Below are 17,769 nucleotides of genomic sequence, written 5' to 3' on the forward strand. Positions count from 1 at the left end.
TATTGGGAATGTTAGGAAGGACATGAGATATGTCATTGGGGTAAGTATTATGTGATTTTTCTCATGGCGTGCCTCCTTTCCACTCAACAAAATGAGTGTACTCATATATTCTGAGGCATTTGGCCTGTTATTTTAGGATAGTAAGCAAGCAGGTTGTCCATAAGTAAAGAGGTAAGTAGAAAATATAATAGCATACACAGATATTAACTGTTCTTAGAATAATAATTTCACACCATCAGACAGCTTTCTGCCTGTTTACGTGCCAGAAAATGTTTTGCCAAAGAACACCCAATGAATGTAGATGTTTGCTGTATGCCTGACAACAGTTAATAGGTGGAGCTTAAAATAAGTGTGATCAAATCAGTATCTGCGCTGCTGTTCCAAAGCTCCAAAATGGCAATGACTGTCCTCGATTCACCACAAGGTCTCCAGCAATACTGTAACATCAGTCCACTCGCCTGTCTTCCTCTTTGCATTTCATGGGTATGAAGTGAGATGATATGTTCTCCTTCCTGGTCTTCCGTCCTTTCAGCGGCCGGCCTTTCTGAGACAGCGCGATGAACATTTCCTTACCGTTCTGCTTAGTCCACTTTGCGGATGAGTAAGCGTTGAAGTAGTTTTCTAAGAAAACCTCTTTAAAGTTGCAAGTTTCACTGTAGGTCTTCTGTAACAGAATAGAAGGCCAGAGGTTTACTGTACATGGGGTTTGAGGATGATGTTTCACAGAAATGGGCCGATATCCTTTATTTTCTTTCTTATTTTCACTTTATGCCTAGCTGTCTTGTACATGCCGATTGGTCTTTACCTTCCCTTGCAGAACCCCTGTCCTGTTCATTGATATGTAATATTGGCTTTTCACCCCCTTAATGGCCAGGATACCTCCCTCTGAGACTGTCCGGATTTCCAGAATACCTGCAACAAATCACAAGACAGGCCCTGCTTAGAAACCGTCTTCATTAGGGGACCAGGCTTAGGTTGTTGCTGTGAATTGGTTTTGCGGCCAATCTGGTTTTATTTTAAGGTTGTTAAATGGTTTGGGTGGCCACTGGAGAAACCGCAGCGCATGCGATTGCACATATGGGCAGCAGATTAAACTTCGCTCCCTGAGGGGAAAAAAATAAAAGCTGTTTCTTCCCATTTGCTTTGCACGCTACGTTTCAGATCTGAACCCCGCGTACGCACAAAACAACAGGATTTCTCACTGGTTTGATGATCTGTTTAAAACCTCATACTGCATATTGTGGCCATTTAAATGTGCCAAAATATTACAGGTTCATCACCCAGCCTAAGAAAATCCTGTATCAATACAACATTTAAAGTTATTATTGGTGACAGTGATGATATTGCTGCCATTCTGTTTGGTGAAATAACTTAATTAAGTTATCGTCAGATTTGCCAACCTTCCCGTATATACTTATAGTCATATCTGGCACTGTGAGCTCTCTTTTTTAACTTTTTTTGAAAAAGTGGTGCAGCTCTGGCAGTCAGACCAGACATCTCTTGAACAGCAAATGTTCTTTATTTTCTTCATGTCTTATTTGGTGACTGAAGTATGGATTTATTTCAACTTCTTGCATTTTTTTTTGTTTGTGGTGAGACTAAAGTCAGTCACTCAGTGATGTTTTGACTTGTGGTACAGACTGAATTTTTGGAGATAAAAAACCCAATGCTCTATTCTCTTTTGGGCTCTTTAAAGACCCAATGCAATTTTATTGAGTTATCCAAGAATATCATAGATCTTTATCTTCATTTTTATCGACCCATCGTCCTGACAGTTTTTATTGCCCTGTCTAATATTATTTGTGATACTATATACCACTCTTTCTGTGAAGTGTCCTATATAAGGAGTACACACTACCATTGGCTAGACATTCACAGAAAATACACAAAAACACATAGAGCAAATTGGTGGATGACAATATAGTATAGCTACACAAATAAAGGAGATATCCAAACTGCACTCAGAAGTGAAAGGCACATGTTATGTCAATGTACAGTACCTGAAATTATGTAAAGACATACCTTCTTAAATACAAACCATTATGATTACAATTCATCCTGTATTTGTATATTAGACCCTTGAATTAATAAATGAAGAAATATTTGAGAAAACATGATTTTTTAGAGTCTTTCATGGGAAAGAGTACATAGCATACAGGAAACATATTTTGGGTCTGTACTAATGAATCAAAACACATTCCTTTTAATCTTTTCATAGACATGTTAGGAAATGCATCATCCATTCTTACATCATAGATGTTTTTTATTTTATTTCACAGTTTAGACAAAACCACAAACTGTCTGAATGAAATGACTTGCATATGGACTGTTTGTGTCTGAAACTTGGACTAAAAGCAGACATTTCATCATTTTATCCGATTATGTTATTTTTAAGAAGATTCAATCGAAAGTGGCTTGAAACATTGTGATCTCATTTGTTAGTTTCTGATTTGACACGCATGATGTATTTGTACCCGTTTGTACAGGATTGACTTATAAAACAGTCTCTGACCTGTACTTCTGGGAAACCATCCTCATCCTCCCATACGAAGATAAAACTAATACTAATGATCCATACATGTATGCTTTTTGAAATATACTGTTATCTCTTATCACAGTGCAGGGAAACGCATGCCAACAATAGTGCAAACTGATTATTGTGACTCTGACTGGATTTGGAATATCAAAATAAATACTGTTCATGGGTAAAATCATAATAAGAAGTCATAAGCCATTATTATGTTAAACAGATCCTAAAATGCAATGTCACAGCCAATTTAAATCTTTAAAATCTCTTCTGCATTCCAACAAGCAATATCCCGTAGGAAACATCAAAGCGAGCAGTAATGTCAGAATAACTCCTTAAATCTGTAGTAAACCTTATTGAGTGTTTGATATTTCACTGCCGTTTCCCGTTCCAGATGTTCCGGCTACACGTCCCTACACTGGAGAGGTATGACGCTAAAGGGCACCTGTACTCATTGTTTGAAAAGAGAACAAGGTGACAAATGAAAGGGCAAATAGATATTTGATGTTTTTTTGTGTCTGAACAGAAGAACACACATAACCTTTGCCTATTTCCCCCCCAAGACCTCTGTTTCAGGCTCCAGAAGGATAGGTTATCCAAGTCTCTCTATACCCGCAGTACAGGCAATTCTGGAAATAGCAAATGACATCTATGGGCAGAAGAAGATCTCTGTATGACTGAGCCAGCTCTGTCCCCTGTCTGCAGGGCTAGCACATGCTAATAGACTATTGGGGCTTAAATTGGTTTAGCATGCTGGAGGTCTGCGCGTGCTTGGGGAATGGCTTCTCTGGATGACTAATGTCTGACATTTTACAAGCCAAATTCTGTTCAGTCCTTTTTCTGCTCTTCCCCCGAAGCTGTTGGGTCCCACTCCGTTTCGTCGCAGGCCTTTCTCTTTAAATAGGCGGCTCTTTTTAGCGTTACGCTGATAGACGCGCTCAAACAGGCGGTCAAGGAAGCCGCCTTTGATGTTGGTGCTTCTACATAGTTGATATTGATACAACCACGTTGTTAAATGGTCTCCTTAGGGCCTGCGGTGTTCAGTATCCGCACATCTAAGGACAGGGATCACAAAATCTGGCCCCCGAATTCAAATCCAGCCCTGGTTTTCTTTTCTCCCGGGTAATTAACTAAATAATTAGTGTTACTGATTGGCCAGACTGCTCACACCTGACTCCCAGGTAAAGGCGGGGTTGAGAACCAGCAGTCCTTGAGGACCGTGATTTGATGATGCCTGTCTTACGATGTTAAGAACGGTTGCTATGGTCACATGCCTGTTGGCTAGTATCTAGGTCACATGTTGTGGTGGTTCATGCATGCAACATGAGCAAAATGCTGTATCAGCTTTGATAGCACAATTGAGATTTAACTGCTTCATGAATAGTTAAATTAAATGTATGAACAATGTGATAAGACTTCCTGCATGACTTTTATATTAGTCATGCCCATGAAGAATGCAAAAAACGAATGCAGAATGAGATATGATATTGCAAGACGCAACTGTTGAAGGATTGCTTTGCATTTTGAGTGTTATTATTTCTCATAGGGTTGCGTGCTGCTGAGGCACGTCAGCTTAGTGGCAGCGATGATGGATGTCTCTGAGCTGAACCAGGTATCTCCCCAGCATTACAGCATGTCTACTTTATTACTGTTTCAGGTTACAGCAACTGCAACTGTTTAACAGATACAGGGAGACACTGGAGCACACATGTGGACTGCAAATGTCAGCCCCGCTGTTGGAGGGCAGCTCCGTACGGCTTTCCCCAGCTTGCACACATTTTCCCCCTGCATTCTGGCCCAGCCTCTGGCTAAGTAAACTCATTTGTGGGTGATCCTTGATTCTGTCTTCCTGGGATAGTGGAGAAATCCACCTTGCTATGATTTGCCTCTTGTAAGGGATGTACATAAGACCTCTGTGGGACAGTTGATGCCTGTCAGCTTGGAGGACCAGTGTTACACCCACACCAGTGTAATCCACTCTGCATGTACCGGCAAAGTCCATTCTGTGTGACTGAGACTTTTCTAACATTTAAGGTTTTCCAAGTGACTGTGTGTGGGGGAAAGATAGTAACCATTTGATTGTTTGTTTCATTTAAAGAATACTGTCATCATTGTCATCATCATCATACTGTCATCGTGCTATACTCAATGTTGAGTATAGCACGATGCCCCGCAATAGATTATCACAGGTACCATATTTCCTGTTGATGTTTGTCATTTAATGTGAATGTTTATTGGGAATGTTAGGAAGGACATGAGATATGTCATTGGGGTAAGTATTATGTGATTTTTCTCATGGCGTGCCTCCTTTCCACTCAACAAAATGAGTGTACTCATATATTCTGAGGCATTTGGCCTGTTATTTTAGGAAGTAAATATCGCAAGGAGGCATAAACATGAGTTATGTAACAACCTGATAAGAATCAAAATGGAGGTACCTACAGAACACTGGTAAGAGCCAAGTAGCACGAATGCATGTAGAGCTTGGGTTTGCATGCAAAGCACAGTTTAAGCTTATGCACTGAAGAAGGCACAGATTGTACTCAGATCAAACCAGATCCATGGCATCTGTGGATACTGCTCATCAAATCAAAAATGTACTGTACTGTTTGTGCAAATACTGATAAAAAGATGTCATATCTCCAGGGGGAAATGACAGAACATGTCCACAGTTTGAATTCCTTTCTCAAAGTTGACCCTTGCTTTGGTTAGAGAGTGTTGACTTTAAATTTGCTGTGTTTGTTGTAGATGTCCTTTTCGTGTTAGTCATTTATCTGCAGCTGTACTGCTTATAAAGTTTTATGTGCTCCTCATTTGAAATGTTTATTATATCTGACTTTTGAAATGGGGATTACAATATGACCCATTTGCTAAAACATTACTTGGCTAAATTTGTCAAATTGCTTTAACATTGTAATTTGGACAGCTTTCCAACCAATGTGGCTGGATTGAACAAATGTTCAGCTGCTAGTCCGGTTTGTTGTAAGGCATGGGAAACGTTTATAGGCCTGTCTGCTCAACAAACAGTTGATTGCTGATTTCCTAGATTTATTTGACACTATATTGGCATCATCAGTTTGCAGGTCCACTGTTTCAAACTCTTGATGGGCATGAGCATTAGTGATGGGCATTTCTGCAATTATAGCCAATATGAAAAGTTAAGATGCAGTGAAGAAAATGTATAAGACGCCTACTGTAGAATGCAGATACATTGGAAGATGTAGGTGCAGATACACTTCCCTGTTTGAAGTACCACACTATGAAGCAAAAAGCAAACACTGCTGTGCCAAGAAGTGAAACACAACCTATATACAGTGAATATACACTGTATCTACCAATAAACGGTGAAAGGAAGCACATACAGTGTATGTTAGTAAAAACAAATGTGTGTACTCATATTTACTCCTTAACATTCATTTCTGCTGAAAGTATGTCAAATTGGCATAACAATACTGTTATAAAAAATGTTTGCCATTTGTTCAAGGAATTTCTATTTATTTCAAAACAGGATTATGGCATAGTGGCAACCCAGTAAGGCCTTGCTGAACATTTGTCTGGTTCATTTATTTTCTGCTTTCAAGTGATTACACTGCAGTTGGCTACATGAGGCTTGTGCATACAGTACAGAGAAGCACGAATCAAAGATTTATTGGCTATATTCACACTCCATGCTGGTTTTCTTCAAAGGGCTCACTGTGTATTTCCGTATGTGTTGTGCGTGCAATTGTCAGCCACACTTGGGTGTATCAGTTGCGCCATTTTTCAACGCCAATTGTTACGCAAGGGCCTTTTCCATCTGCATCAGAGACGCTCTCTGTCACGCGAACCTTCTGAACAGGCTGGACAGACAGTTTGTAAGCTCTGAGCTGATGATGGCTGTGTAAACCCTTTGTGTGTCCAGTCTATCTTTGCTTTTGCTTTGCTGTGTAATTGCGGCACTGTTTCTACTTAGCACAAAGCTGAATTGTGTAATACCATTTACAGAATTCTGTATGTTCCATCCCAGGGCTATGTAGTGGGGTCAGTGCAAATGTGTACATAATATATGGAGAAGATTTGGGCTCTGGAATGCAGAGCAATCTTAACCCTGGTATGTCTTTACTACTGGAGTTAGAGTTGGGGGCCATACAGTTATCTTACTTGGTGGTTTTGTCCTGAACAAATGTGTCAGGTGGCTCATTTTCTTAATACTTCTTAATAATAACTGCTGCTGTTTTGTGTAGTTATTAATGACGGTGAGACACATGAATATGTACCTCAAGGTCAAGTGCAGGTAGTAAAATGTAAGGTCTGATAAGATTTGGTCCATGACTTGATTGAACATTTCATGCTGCACATTAAATCTCATTGCCAAAACTGCTTAATTTTCAATTACAGTGGGGCCTGAAACATTGCGTCAATAAATTTCACCAGTATTAAAACCATTATTAGTAACAATACAAAGATATGTTAAAATGTTCAACATCTTGACATGGTTATGAGGTTCAGACTGAAGATTGCCTTTCCCAGAGCCAAGACAAATCTAGCTCTTTAAATAGCAGGTGTTCCGCTGGCTAAGTGTTCAAGACAAGATCCAGATAGCCACTGCGTTGATCTAAATCACAAAGTATAAGCTGGTGACTTATGGGACAGACTACTGTACTACAGCTTTGAATACGGTTCCCATCTTCAAAGTTGAACTATTGATCCTTATATACTGTATCTGTGACCAAAGCTTTCATCAAAACAATTTGAGTAGACTCTTGCAAATATATAGAGACCTAACAGAAAACATATCTGTTTACTCGCATTAGTATCTCTTCGCCAAGTTGCACACCTGTTTTCTTTTACTGCTGTCGTTTAGCACGTCTGCGCTCTTTTAGCTGAAATGCGTGACCCGTTTATTAACTGTGTGATTATATCGTTGGGAACATTGTGCAGTGTCAGCACGCTGGAAGGAAACCCCATGTGTTACATTCATGGCCACAATCCAAGAAGCCCTGATTCCTTCAGAAGCCAAATGAAGCCAGAGGGCATGCTTTTATCAATACCAACTCAACAGCAACAAACGTTAAAAACTATGCAACTCCACAAGTAACAGGAGCTGAATGGCTAGTTCAATAACTGATTTCATATTTCACTTCAAAAGAAAAATATGGTATTTGGACATTACACAGTATATTACAGTATTTTATATCCTAATATTCTTGTGAATTTACATGCAGATGAGCCTTTTCTCATTTCAAAACATTTTTATTAGAAAGATTACCCGAAGTGACAGAAATTGTGTACAACAAGTATTTATAATCAGATATTACCATGAAAATAAATAATACAAATAATGATACTAAAATAATAATAATAATAATAAACTTACTGTAGCAATTTGTGGGATCTTGTGTTCCGTTGATATTGCCATATTCGTCGATTGTGAGGAACCACTGCGTCCTGCTGAAAAGCTGTCTGATTCTTACATCCCCTCCCTCCATATAGTCGTAGTTTCTGGTGTGCCTTTCGTGTTTGGAGCAGTTCATAATTGCAGCCATTTGCTCTGGAGTCCTATCGCCACGGGCAAGACACACACTGCCCACAAGAAAGAAAACGTGCAAGTACAGTCCGGAGAGCAGATCTGGCAGGTTCCTTTCCGGCATCCATCTGCGCATTATAATGCAAGGCAACGGGTGTTGACCAGCAACATGCTGAAAAGTCAACTCTGGAAAAAAAAGAGCAGTCCTTCTGGCTGCTAGGTCCAGTGACCTGGCCTCTTCGTTTGCTTGAGGAGGTCTCCAGTGGAGGAAATGGGAAAAGAGACGGTGACTCCAACCAACCTTAACTGGGCTTTGAAGTGGCAGTCTGCTTTTAATCCTCACTTGTCATCTACGCTGTCAAGGCAAAATGAAGGAGACCGGCGTCCGCTGAAGGACTCATCCTCTCTGTGTGAGACGGTGGTCCGGTGGCTGGCAGACCTGTGAGAAACAGAAAGATCCTATCAGTTCATCTCTGGACGTTCACTTCTATCACCCCCCTGCTTTCACAGTTTTTCAAAGACACACAAACAAAGTCAAGTCAAAGGCTGGAAACACAAATTTCACTGTTAAAACTATTGCATATAAAGCCAAGTTGCTCATTTTTAGTGACAAGACAGATATGATTACAAAAACACTGGAGTTGTTGCAGTGTTAAGAGTCCTGTCTGTACTGTTGAGAGAGTCTAGACTCTCAGTAGCTCCTCTTTATCAATATTAAACATGCAGACCTCTCTGTATCATATTCATCCCCTCCTGCGTTCAAATAAGCAGAGCAACTGACAAACTGACAGCTTTCTGTTGTGCAATATCACCCACCAGAGCTTGCTCAGACTACCTTTTTAAGTAAAGCTGAAGTCCCTACAGCACAGGCATGGAAGGACAGCTGTAAATGCCTGTAAAGTTCTCTTCTCTCCCCCAGAAAAGAGTCTGGCCACAAGACTCCTCAATAGCTGAGTCCTGCGATTGTTCCCACGGATGAAGCGATATCCCAGGCAGGATTTTACTGTGCATCTTCACTCTTGTTATTCGGTGTGCTTAGATAAATGCCTCTGGGTGACCTCACTGAAGAGCAATTAGATCTTAGCCAGTCAGCTGTCACTTGGACGCAGGGTGGAAAAAAACGTCTGTTTCTTTTTGTCAGGCTTCCAATGGTCATCAGAGGGAGCTATAAACTTGAGAAATTGTTGATATTCCAGCGGTATGCGCAATGTATGTGATTCACAGACTTGTGCCAGTCCAAAATCATGAAAGTCCCTCTCAATCACACTAAACTGCAATAATATCCACATTACTTTCTCTCTTTGAAAAGTCTAAACTCGGAAGAAAATATATTTGTGAAATCTTTGAGATTAAGAAGAGAGGAATAGACACAGATTTTAAAAATACCAGGGTATCAGTCTTTCAGAGACACATACTGCTTCATCTGTAGTGTTTTATAGCATTAGCTGTGTATGTTTTATTGAAGCAACCTGTCACTATGCATCACTCTGACAGAAGATCAAAGAATATCCTCAATGAAAGTTTGAATGAAATTGCGCAGTGGTATTCCTGAGAGAACACACGCGGCAACCCACAGAAGGAGTAAAAACAGAAGACATTACCGCTAAAAGTGGTAATCTTTGTCAAAAGGTCGGTCACTCTTTCACTTTTTGTGTTTGTGTTTAAACCCACGATTTACCGTTTTGGACACCTGGCCTCTCCTTGCACTCAGCACTTCAAAAAGTTTACGTTGCATCTAATGATCTGTTCCCTCCAGGGAGGATAAGGCACAGTGCACGGCTTGAAGAGAACCTTCTGGACTGAGCAGCCCTGCCTCTCATTCCTTAAACAAGTGGTCATAAACATTTGATCTATTTAGTTGTTACTCATAACTGCAGAAACCCAGCAAAAACTCCCCGCCCCCCATCTTCATACTTTAAAAGAAAAAAAGGCAGTAATCTTTTAGTGAGTTCACAAATCTAAATAGAAACACTTTTATTTTTCACCAGTAATTATCATTGATTTGTCTTTACAATGAAGGACATCATTTGGGCAGTTAATTCCAGCCATGCTCAAGAATGGTACTATGGAGCTATATCTATGAGACAAGAATGCTGCAAATATTGGCAGTTTCAGAAGTAAGTAATGGAAAAGAAATTGGGAAAGAGGAGCTGTTCAAAATTCTATATCCATGGAAACTACAAGCATATAAAGCACAAAAAGCCCCTGACTCTCAACAGTGTACGGCTTTCTTATGTTTAATAAAGTTATGCTTATGCCAATAAAGTAATACACTATACTGTACTTGTATATAAAAGCCTGTCTGAACAAGTATCCACTACCATAACTTACTCTGTGATATTTTCATTTAAGTAAATATTTGCAGAGAGTCTTACAATAATGTCAACTAAGTCATACATTTTAATGTTATTAATCATTAAACATAAATCTGTAACAAATTCAGTAAAAGAAAATTACAGAACTGGCCCAAGTGTGTTCATCTCTGAAGCTATATTTATTTCCTCACATGGAGAGGATCCATTGTAATAAAAAGTATAAGCTTGCAAGTCTAAGGTGGCCAGGTTCTGTGTGCCAAGTCGATAAATACACATCAACTAATACTATGAAGTGACAATAGTAAAAGGCAATGTATTTGCTTACATTTTTCAAGTTTAAGACATGGTGGCAGTTGGATTGAATTGTTTGGTATCCCCTGCATACTGGTTGACTGTATTTGGAGTTTGGCCATTTTAATGGTTATTTATGGAAAAAGCATGTTCCAAATGTACCATCAAATGTTTTTCTTTCTTTGCTACTTTAATGTTCGAATTTGTTCAATCTAAATTAATATAATATAGATGTAGTGCACACACAAATGAAATCCCACGTTTATCCAATTTTATCATTTCTAATTCTACTCCAGTTCACATTATTGAAGTGTGAGCACTCCTCCAGTACCTTATGTTACTGTCTTTTACTGAAGTAAAGGTGTACTGGTAGCCTTTTTAGGGGCATGGAGATTAGCTTTACTGGGAAATCCTGGCCAAATTAAGCCATGGTGAATTTTAAATCATAGTCTAAATGATTTAGCCACAAATCTAATTAGGCTGTCAAAGTTATAGTGCACACAAGCTTGAACCTGCTGCAACCGTAGGGGAGGCCATTAAAAGATTTTAGTACTCAGTGAGGACTGTTAACTGTTTGCTATTAGATAGTTAATTTTGACATCTTTTAGTAACTTATGTGTATGTTAGAGTATGAGATACCCAATTGTTGGCTGTGCATAATAATGATTACTCTTACTGTACTTAAAGTTGTGAACTAGTATGCTCATGAGTCTGAAATGTTTAACACATCCATCCCACTATTCTAGCCAAAAAGAGAAACTTGAAACTCTTTGAAACTCCCTGATACAGAGGAAACGACATAAATTATTACTCAAAATGAGAAAATCATATGCTTAAACTCTCCACCATTATACTGTTTCCGCTACATATATTTGAGTGGATTAACCCTATCCCTGAGGATGTTGCTTTTGGTGTAGTCTGTTTCCTGTCACTCACTGAGTTGCATTAGCCTGATCTCCTCTGCTGTGTCTCACGGTAAATCTCGTCTCTCCCTGGTGTTGTCCCATTTCACATGACAACAATTCTTTTCATCTTTTATCTTTCTTCCTGCTCCCATATGGCGATGCTTCTGTAAGAGGTTTGAGACTCTGTGGGTAAACTACTGCCTCTCTAGGCAGATTAAACAACCTCTTTAAAACCTCCTATTCCTTCTGTTTTATGGAAAATTGATTAGACAGGGGTACTAGAAGAGAATAATTATTTTAATATTTTAAACAATACTTCAGAAAGTAAAACTTATCCTTTCATTTCATTTCAAAAAAAGATAAGCGTTTTAAATTCCAGTTCTGCCAGATGTTTCAATGAAGGTGTGGAACAGAATTAAAAAGTTATTTCCCATGTTAAATTCAAATTCCATGCAACAGAAAATGCAAAGCACGTGCAGAAACGTGGGGAACAAATATATGTGAAGAAGAGTCTACCACACAGGTGTGAATTTTCCACTAATTAAGCAAATAACACAGCGGCATGCATAGGGTCATATTCCGGCGAAGCCTGGCTTCCTATAATTATGGCCAGCATGGCTGTAAGAGGAGGACACCCTTGACTTGAAAGATGTTTTTTTTTAGGGGCACATTTGGGTAGAGCAGTGACTAAGATCAGTCAGCTTGTGGTATTTTCACAACCCAACCCTGACTAAGAGGCTATCCGCACAGAAGTCCTCTGGAAATATATAATCTGCAAAGGGCAACAGTGAGTGGAAGTGCATCTATAGGAATTTGATGAAGGCAAGGAACTACCTTCAGTGGACTGCTAATTCTCATCCTGGGTGAGAATACCCAGTTTCATCCAATAAAGTGATGGCCCAATATCCTATTAGGTGACTTTAAATTAGTGTTTCCTCTTTTTGGTTCACTACCTGCATATTTGTGTTTCATGCACATTCAAATATTACATAATACCAAACCTCCAATAATAGTAGTACTGTAAGTAAGTATTCCTAGAAGGAGGCAACATCAGGGGCAATATTTTAGCATGTAATAAGTGCCTCTTCTCTCTCATGTCTACTGATATGACAGCTCTTTCGTTTAAAAAACGGATTATGTTTAAGGTCAAACTATTCTGGGATACTGGATATCTAGTTGCTGGTTGACTGTTTGGGTTAAGCTTTTGCTTTCTAAATTCCATGATAATTGGTCTACACTGTGGGATGGAGTCTGTGAACATCACTCTATATTTAACCACAGCAACGCACTGGATCTGTGTGTGCTGTTCCGGGACAATGCACCGCATGCTGATAATGATCTAGACATTGCACACGTGAAATCTTTGCCAAGAATGAACATTTTGAAGAAGGAAATAATGTTTGTGCTTGTAGTGAGCAGAAACATTTCACCTCAAAGATGCTTTCCACGGTAAAAGGCGCTGTCTGTTTCCCTCACCAAAGCCCCATGTTTATTGGCCCGGAGCCCACAGTTATGCGATGGGTGTCCTCTGAAGAAAAACAGAGTAATGCATCGGCCCTTTGTGTTTGCGTTAATTTGATCCTGTGCTTGAGTTACAGAATCTGCTTCAGGCTCTCTGTTGATCAAACACATCTCCATCCTTTTTATACAGAAAGGTCAGCTTATGTTCCAAAGAGGTAAAACACATTAAGAGTACTCTAAAACAGCATCCAGAAGCTTAGATGAATGTCTTACATGAAATAAATGTCACATTCCTGAGACAATGTTTTTTCCATAAAGGGAAATGTCATAGGACTTTGTGCTGCAACATGGTTTTTGATAACATTCTCATTTTATTTCAGTAAATGTGTTTATTTTGTTACAGATTTAGCACCATTAAACGCTATGTGACAATCGTTTCCTTTACCACTCAGTCAAAATTGAGAAATTGATAGAATGCTTACCTTGGAGCAGCAGGATTTACCGTTGAGATCTGTTAGAAATGGTAGACCTCAAAGAGTTGCCTTAAATCTGTGCAGCTGAATACACTCCTTACAACACAGTAGTGCTTGAAAGGCCACATTTCAGACCAATGAAACGTCTTTTTCTTCTTTGAAGATGCTCTTCCTGGACTTTCACAAAAGTATGTGTCAATGTAACAAAAGGTGGCAGATTCTAACAGCTTAGAAATGAGTCTGAGGTGTGAACAGGCAGTCAGTGCCCCTTAACTGCCCTCTAATTTTCAGCCAGTGTCTCTCAGTTACAAGAATGAGGTGTTAAGATGACTTTATTGACCCTCTCATCAGTATTGTGTGTCAAATATACCTCCTCTGATGTGTATTAGAATAAACAGGTGCATTTACTCAAAAGGACTTTTCAATCACATTAAAGCCAGAACCTACTATTTTTTTCATTATTTGCTACTTTTGAAGCAGAAATATCTTACTTTTATATTTATTGCACTGATTCAGTAAAGAACTATAAAATGGTACCTGGTGAGACCACATTCAGAGAAAATAATTTAGTTGGCTCATTTCCCTTCATCTTTCTGCATGATTAAAAAATTAAGCTTCAAAGAAAGTCTATCAACAAGAACAGTTCATCAGCCCATCGAAGTTTGTAATTATGGCTACAGTCTAGGACAGGAGGACAGGAGCACTCTGTGAAGAGAGTAAGGGTATCTGCTTCCATTCATCCATTCGCCTGCTATTCTGTCCATACATAAAACTAAAAAATATTACTACTACAAGAATCTGTGAAATTCACCTTTCTGGTATTTCTTTTCTTGATCAAACTCAACTTGAACGACTGCTCACATACATAGACGGTATGTAATAAAGACGCTGTGAGATTAAGACGTTGGGAGAAAACAGCCTGTTTTGCCTCGTCTGTTCAGGTACTGACATTCTTGCATGAAGTAAGACACTGCATACTGTCCAAAAAGTATTTTTGAACTAATCTAGATCAAATGTAAAAAATAGAATTATGTAAACACAGCTACATGTATTGAAGCATCCATGTTGCATGTAATAGGGATTTGTCAAGAAATATGCACACACTTTCAGTCTCTCTGTGACTTGAGAATTTGTAGATCCTGGATAATATGCTAACAGCTGCTTGGGATCATTGTCTTAGCTGCTGTTACTAAAACTGAATATCTGCTCATGTCTTTGAAAAAACAGCACCTTCCTTAAATAAGCATGTGGGCGCTTTAGTGGTATTACATGGAGAGGGACCTTAAAATAACCAGTACATCTTAATCCCAGTTAACTTTGTGCTGTTTACAAACTGCTCATCCAAATTGGCGTGACTGTTCTTTGATTTGTGTCAGACAAACTTAATAAGCTCCTTGGCTTTTTAAAGCTACCAGCTGAGCTACCAGTATTGTTGTTTTTTTTCTCTGTGTTTTATACATATGCACTGTGTGTTTCATATGCATGGACTATGTGTGTCATATGCATGCACTATGTGTGTGTAGTTTATGTGTGTTTATCTTAAAGCATGGTCATTAAAGAGGATTAGGGTTTTGTTTGACTCTAGTGGTATCAGAGATTTGTATTTGATGTTGTATTTCATATAGGATTGCTTGGCAATGCACTGACCTGTAACACCACTCAAAATATAACTAGCCATACAAACAAACAAACAAACTAATTATTAAATAATGCATGTGATGTTTGTTGAGTGCTATGATTGAGCTAAATATGCAATAATTAAATCAGCTCATAACGTAATAACATCCAAATTGATAGGAAAGGCACTGTTTCACCACAAAGATGAGAATCTTCAGTCATAAAAGATTCATAAAAGTACACAAATAAATCAAACACATCAATCAAAATACCAAGCCAGATAGCAAATATTTGCTAAGAGGCTGTCCATAAACCTTGTGGACACAAACTGACATGTAGGGTTCTATGGAACAGTGAGCAGAAAGGTTGTATTAAATTGCATGAGTGGCTAAGGTACAAAGAGTATAGGGACACATGCTTAGAGAACCTGTCATACCTGGAACATTTCTATTCTTGACCTTTGACACTGTCTAGGACCCCAAAAGGGTTTGGGTGAAAACAGGACATTATCTGTCAGCAAAAAAAAACAACCGTGAGTGTGTGTGTGTGTGTGTGTGTGTGTGTGTGTGTGTGTGTGTGTGTGTGTGTGTGTGTGTGTGTGTGTGGCTTTGACCTCTGACATTTTGGCTTCAATAACAATACAGCTATCGTGAACATGGGGCACGACATCTGTGTTATGTCCAATAGATAAATAAATCAAAAGTATTCATGTTCGTTAAATATCTATTTTGTAAGATACAGAAGCATAGCAAGGCAGCCATAAATTGTATTGTTTATGAAAAAGATATATTTTATATTACTGACAAATTTGATGTCAGTGGTCATAATTTAATAATGATATTGTACAATGTCCAGTCTATGTGCCCCTGTCTTAAATGTCCACCTCTGTTGGTTCTGAATTAATGCAAATAAGACAAGTACACATGCTGAACGCTACGTGAGCAAAGCAGGGAGCTTTGAAAAAAAACAAACACCTAAAAACACCTGAAAAACACCTGAAAAAGGTATTCCTCTCCCAACGGATTGTGTGGTTATTTCACACATGCCTGTGGCACATTCAGTGTGGCTACACTGATGATTTGTTTCTTGTGGAACAGATTTTTTGAGCTTGTGTAACTGGAAACCTTTGGGCTGACTCAGGAATGGCTTTTATTTATGAATCCCAAAACGTCATTGATTGTGCTCAGGCATGATCTTGAATAACCACAGCCTTCCCAGTTATAAAGAGTAATTCTGTTTAATCCATGTCTGGGAAAGCCTTAATGTCCTGCAGATGCATCCACTCTTTCTATCGATCTGACCAAATCATCACTGCACGAAACTCTCAGACATGAAAATGCTGTGAAGCATAAATCACATGTGCTGTAAGCACATACCACTGCCAGAAATGTAGTTCTGTCACAAATGTCACAAAGGAATATTTACATTTAAAATTAAAGCTAATATGTTTGGCAGCATGATGTTTCAGCTATCATTGTATGTTAGTAATCGACAGTATCTACAATGATGGGCAAAAATTTGGGCACCCCTGGTCAAAAAGCCTTTTACAATTAATATCTAAGTGAACAGAAGCAAACCTGACCTCTAAATGGTACATTAAACATGACACATTTCTTCAAATTTTAAAGCAAGATTACTTTTTACTTTCATTTTTTACAGTTTCAAAAAAAAGGCCCTGTGAAAAAGTTTGGGAATGCTGTCAATTAGTACTTTGCAATTTCCTGTAGAGTCTTTCAATTCTTGCTCTCCACAGAATTTCAATAAAATTCACTATGGTGGCCATTCCAAAACCATCATATGTCTTCCCTGGCAGTATTTCATGGTTGAATTTCGCGGTATGCTTTGGATCATCGTCTTGCTGTAATACCCAACCTCTCTTCAACTTCAATGTCTGGACTGACCTTTGAATATTAGCCTCTAGAGTTTCTTGATATTTGGTGGAATCCATTCTTCCTTCCACTCATATTTCCCATGCCCCCAGCTGCCACACAACCCCAAAGCATAATGAATCCACCTCCATGCTTAACAGTTGGCAAGGTCTTCTTTCTACACCCTTTTTTTTTTTTTTTCAAAGTTCAATTTTGGCTCCATCAGTCCAAAGCACATTGTTCCAAAAGGCTTCAGGCTTCTCAATGTTTCTTTTGCACACTTCAGACGCTTAATTCTTTGTTGATGTTGTTCTTTCTGGCAACTCTGCCATGTAGGTCTTTGTTGTTTAAATCACCTGGGACTGGGCCGTAGTAATCATCTTTTTTTAAAAGTAACAAACCCCCAAAAGGGTTCCCAAATTAATAAAAACATTTATAAACAGTAAAAAATTTCAATAAATAACAATCTTGCAGAAAGGTCACATGTTTAACTCTTTACCATTTAGAGTTCAGGTTTGCTTTTGATCATGTACAGATTAATTGTAATAGGCATTTAAACCAGGGGTTCCACTTATTTCATGAATGCATGAAGACTTGATCCTATTTGTATTGCATGTACGCCTACTGTATATTTATATATAGTCTATACTTTAGAACATATTATATCGAGCATTAATTGAAATAACGTCTTTAACGTCTTACTGAAAATATCCGCAACACTAACAACTCTCTCCTAACAGTGTAAGTACTGAGATGAGACATTTGTGTTTTCAGACAAAAGGTAATTAGTAGGATCTCCAGCATGT

The 17,769-nt window shown here is 38.7% G+C and overlaps 1 protein-coding gene across 1 annotated transcript; it reads right to left on the reverse strand.

Moving 5' to 3' along the window:
* Window positions 1–431: 431 nt before the first annotated feature.
* On the reverse strand, window positions 432–8,169 carry fgf7 (fibroblast growth factor 7). Its single transcript, XM_061247178.1, has 3 exons — window positions 7,884–8,169; window positions 806–912; window positions 432–664 (listed from the first exon to the last, which is right to left on the reverse strand). The coding sequence occupies exons 1-3, from the start codon at window positions 8,167–8,169 to the stop codon at window positions 446–448; spliced, it is 612 nt and encodes a 203-aa protein (XP_061103162.1). The 3' UTR covers window positions 432–445.
* Between the last annotated feature and the right edge of the window lie 9,600 nt (window positions 8,170–17,769).

The sequence above is a fragment of the Conger conger genome, chromosome 6 (assembly GCF_963514075.1).
Source record: "Conger conger chromosome 6, fConCon1.1, whole genome shotgun sequence".
In the NCBI taxonomy this organism is placed as follows: Eukaryota; Metazoa; Chordata; class Actinopteri; order Anguilliformes; family Congridae; genus Conger; species Conger conger.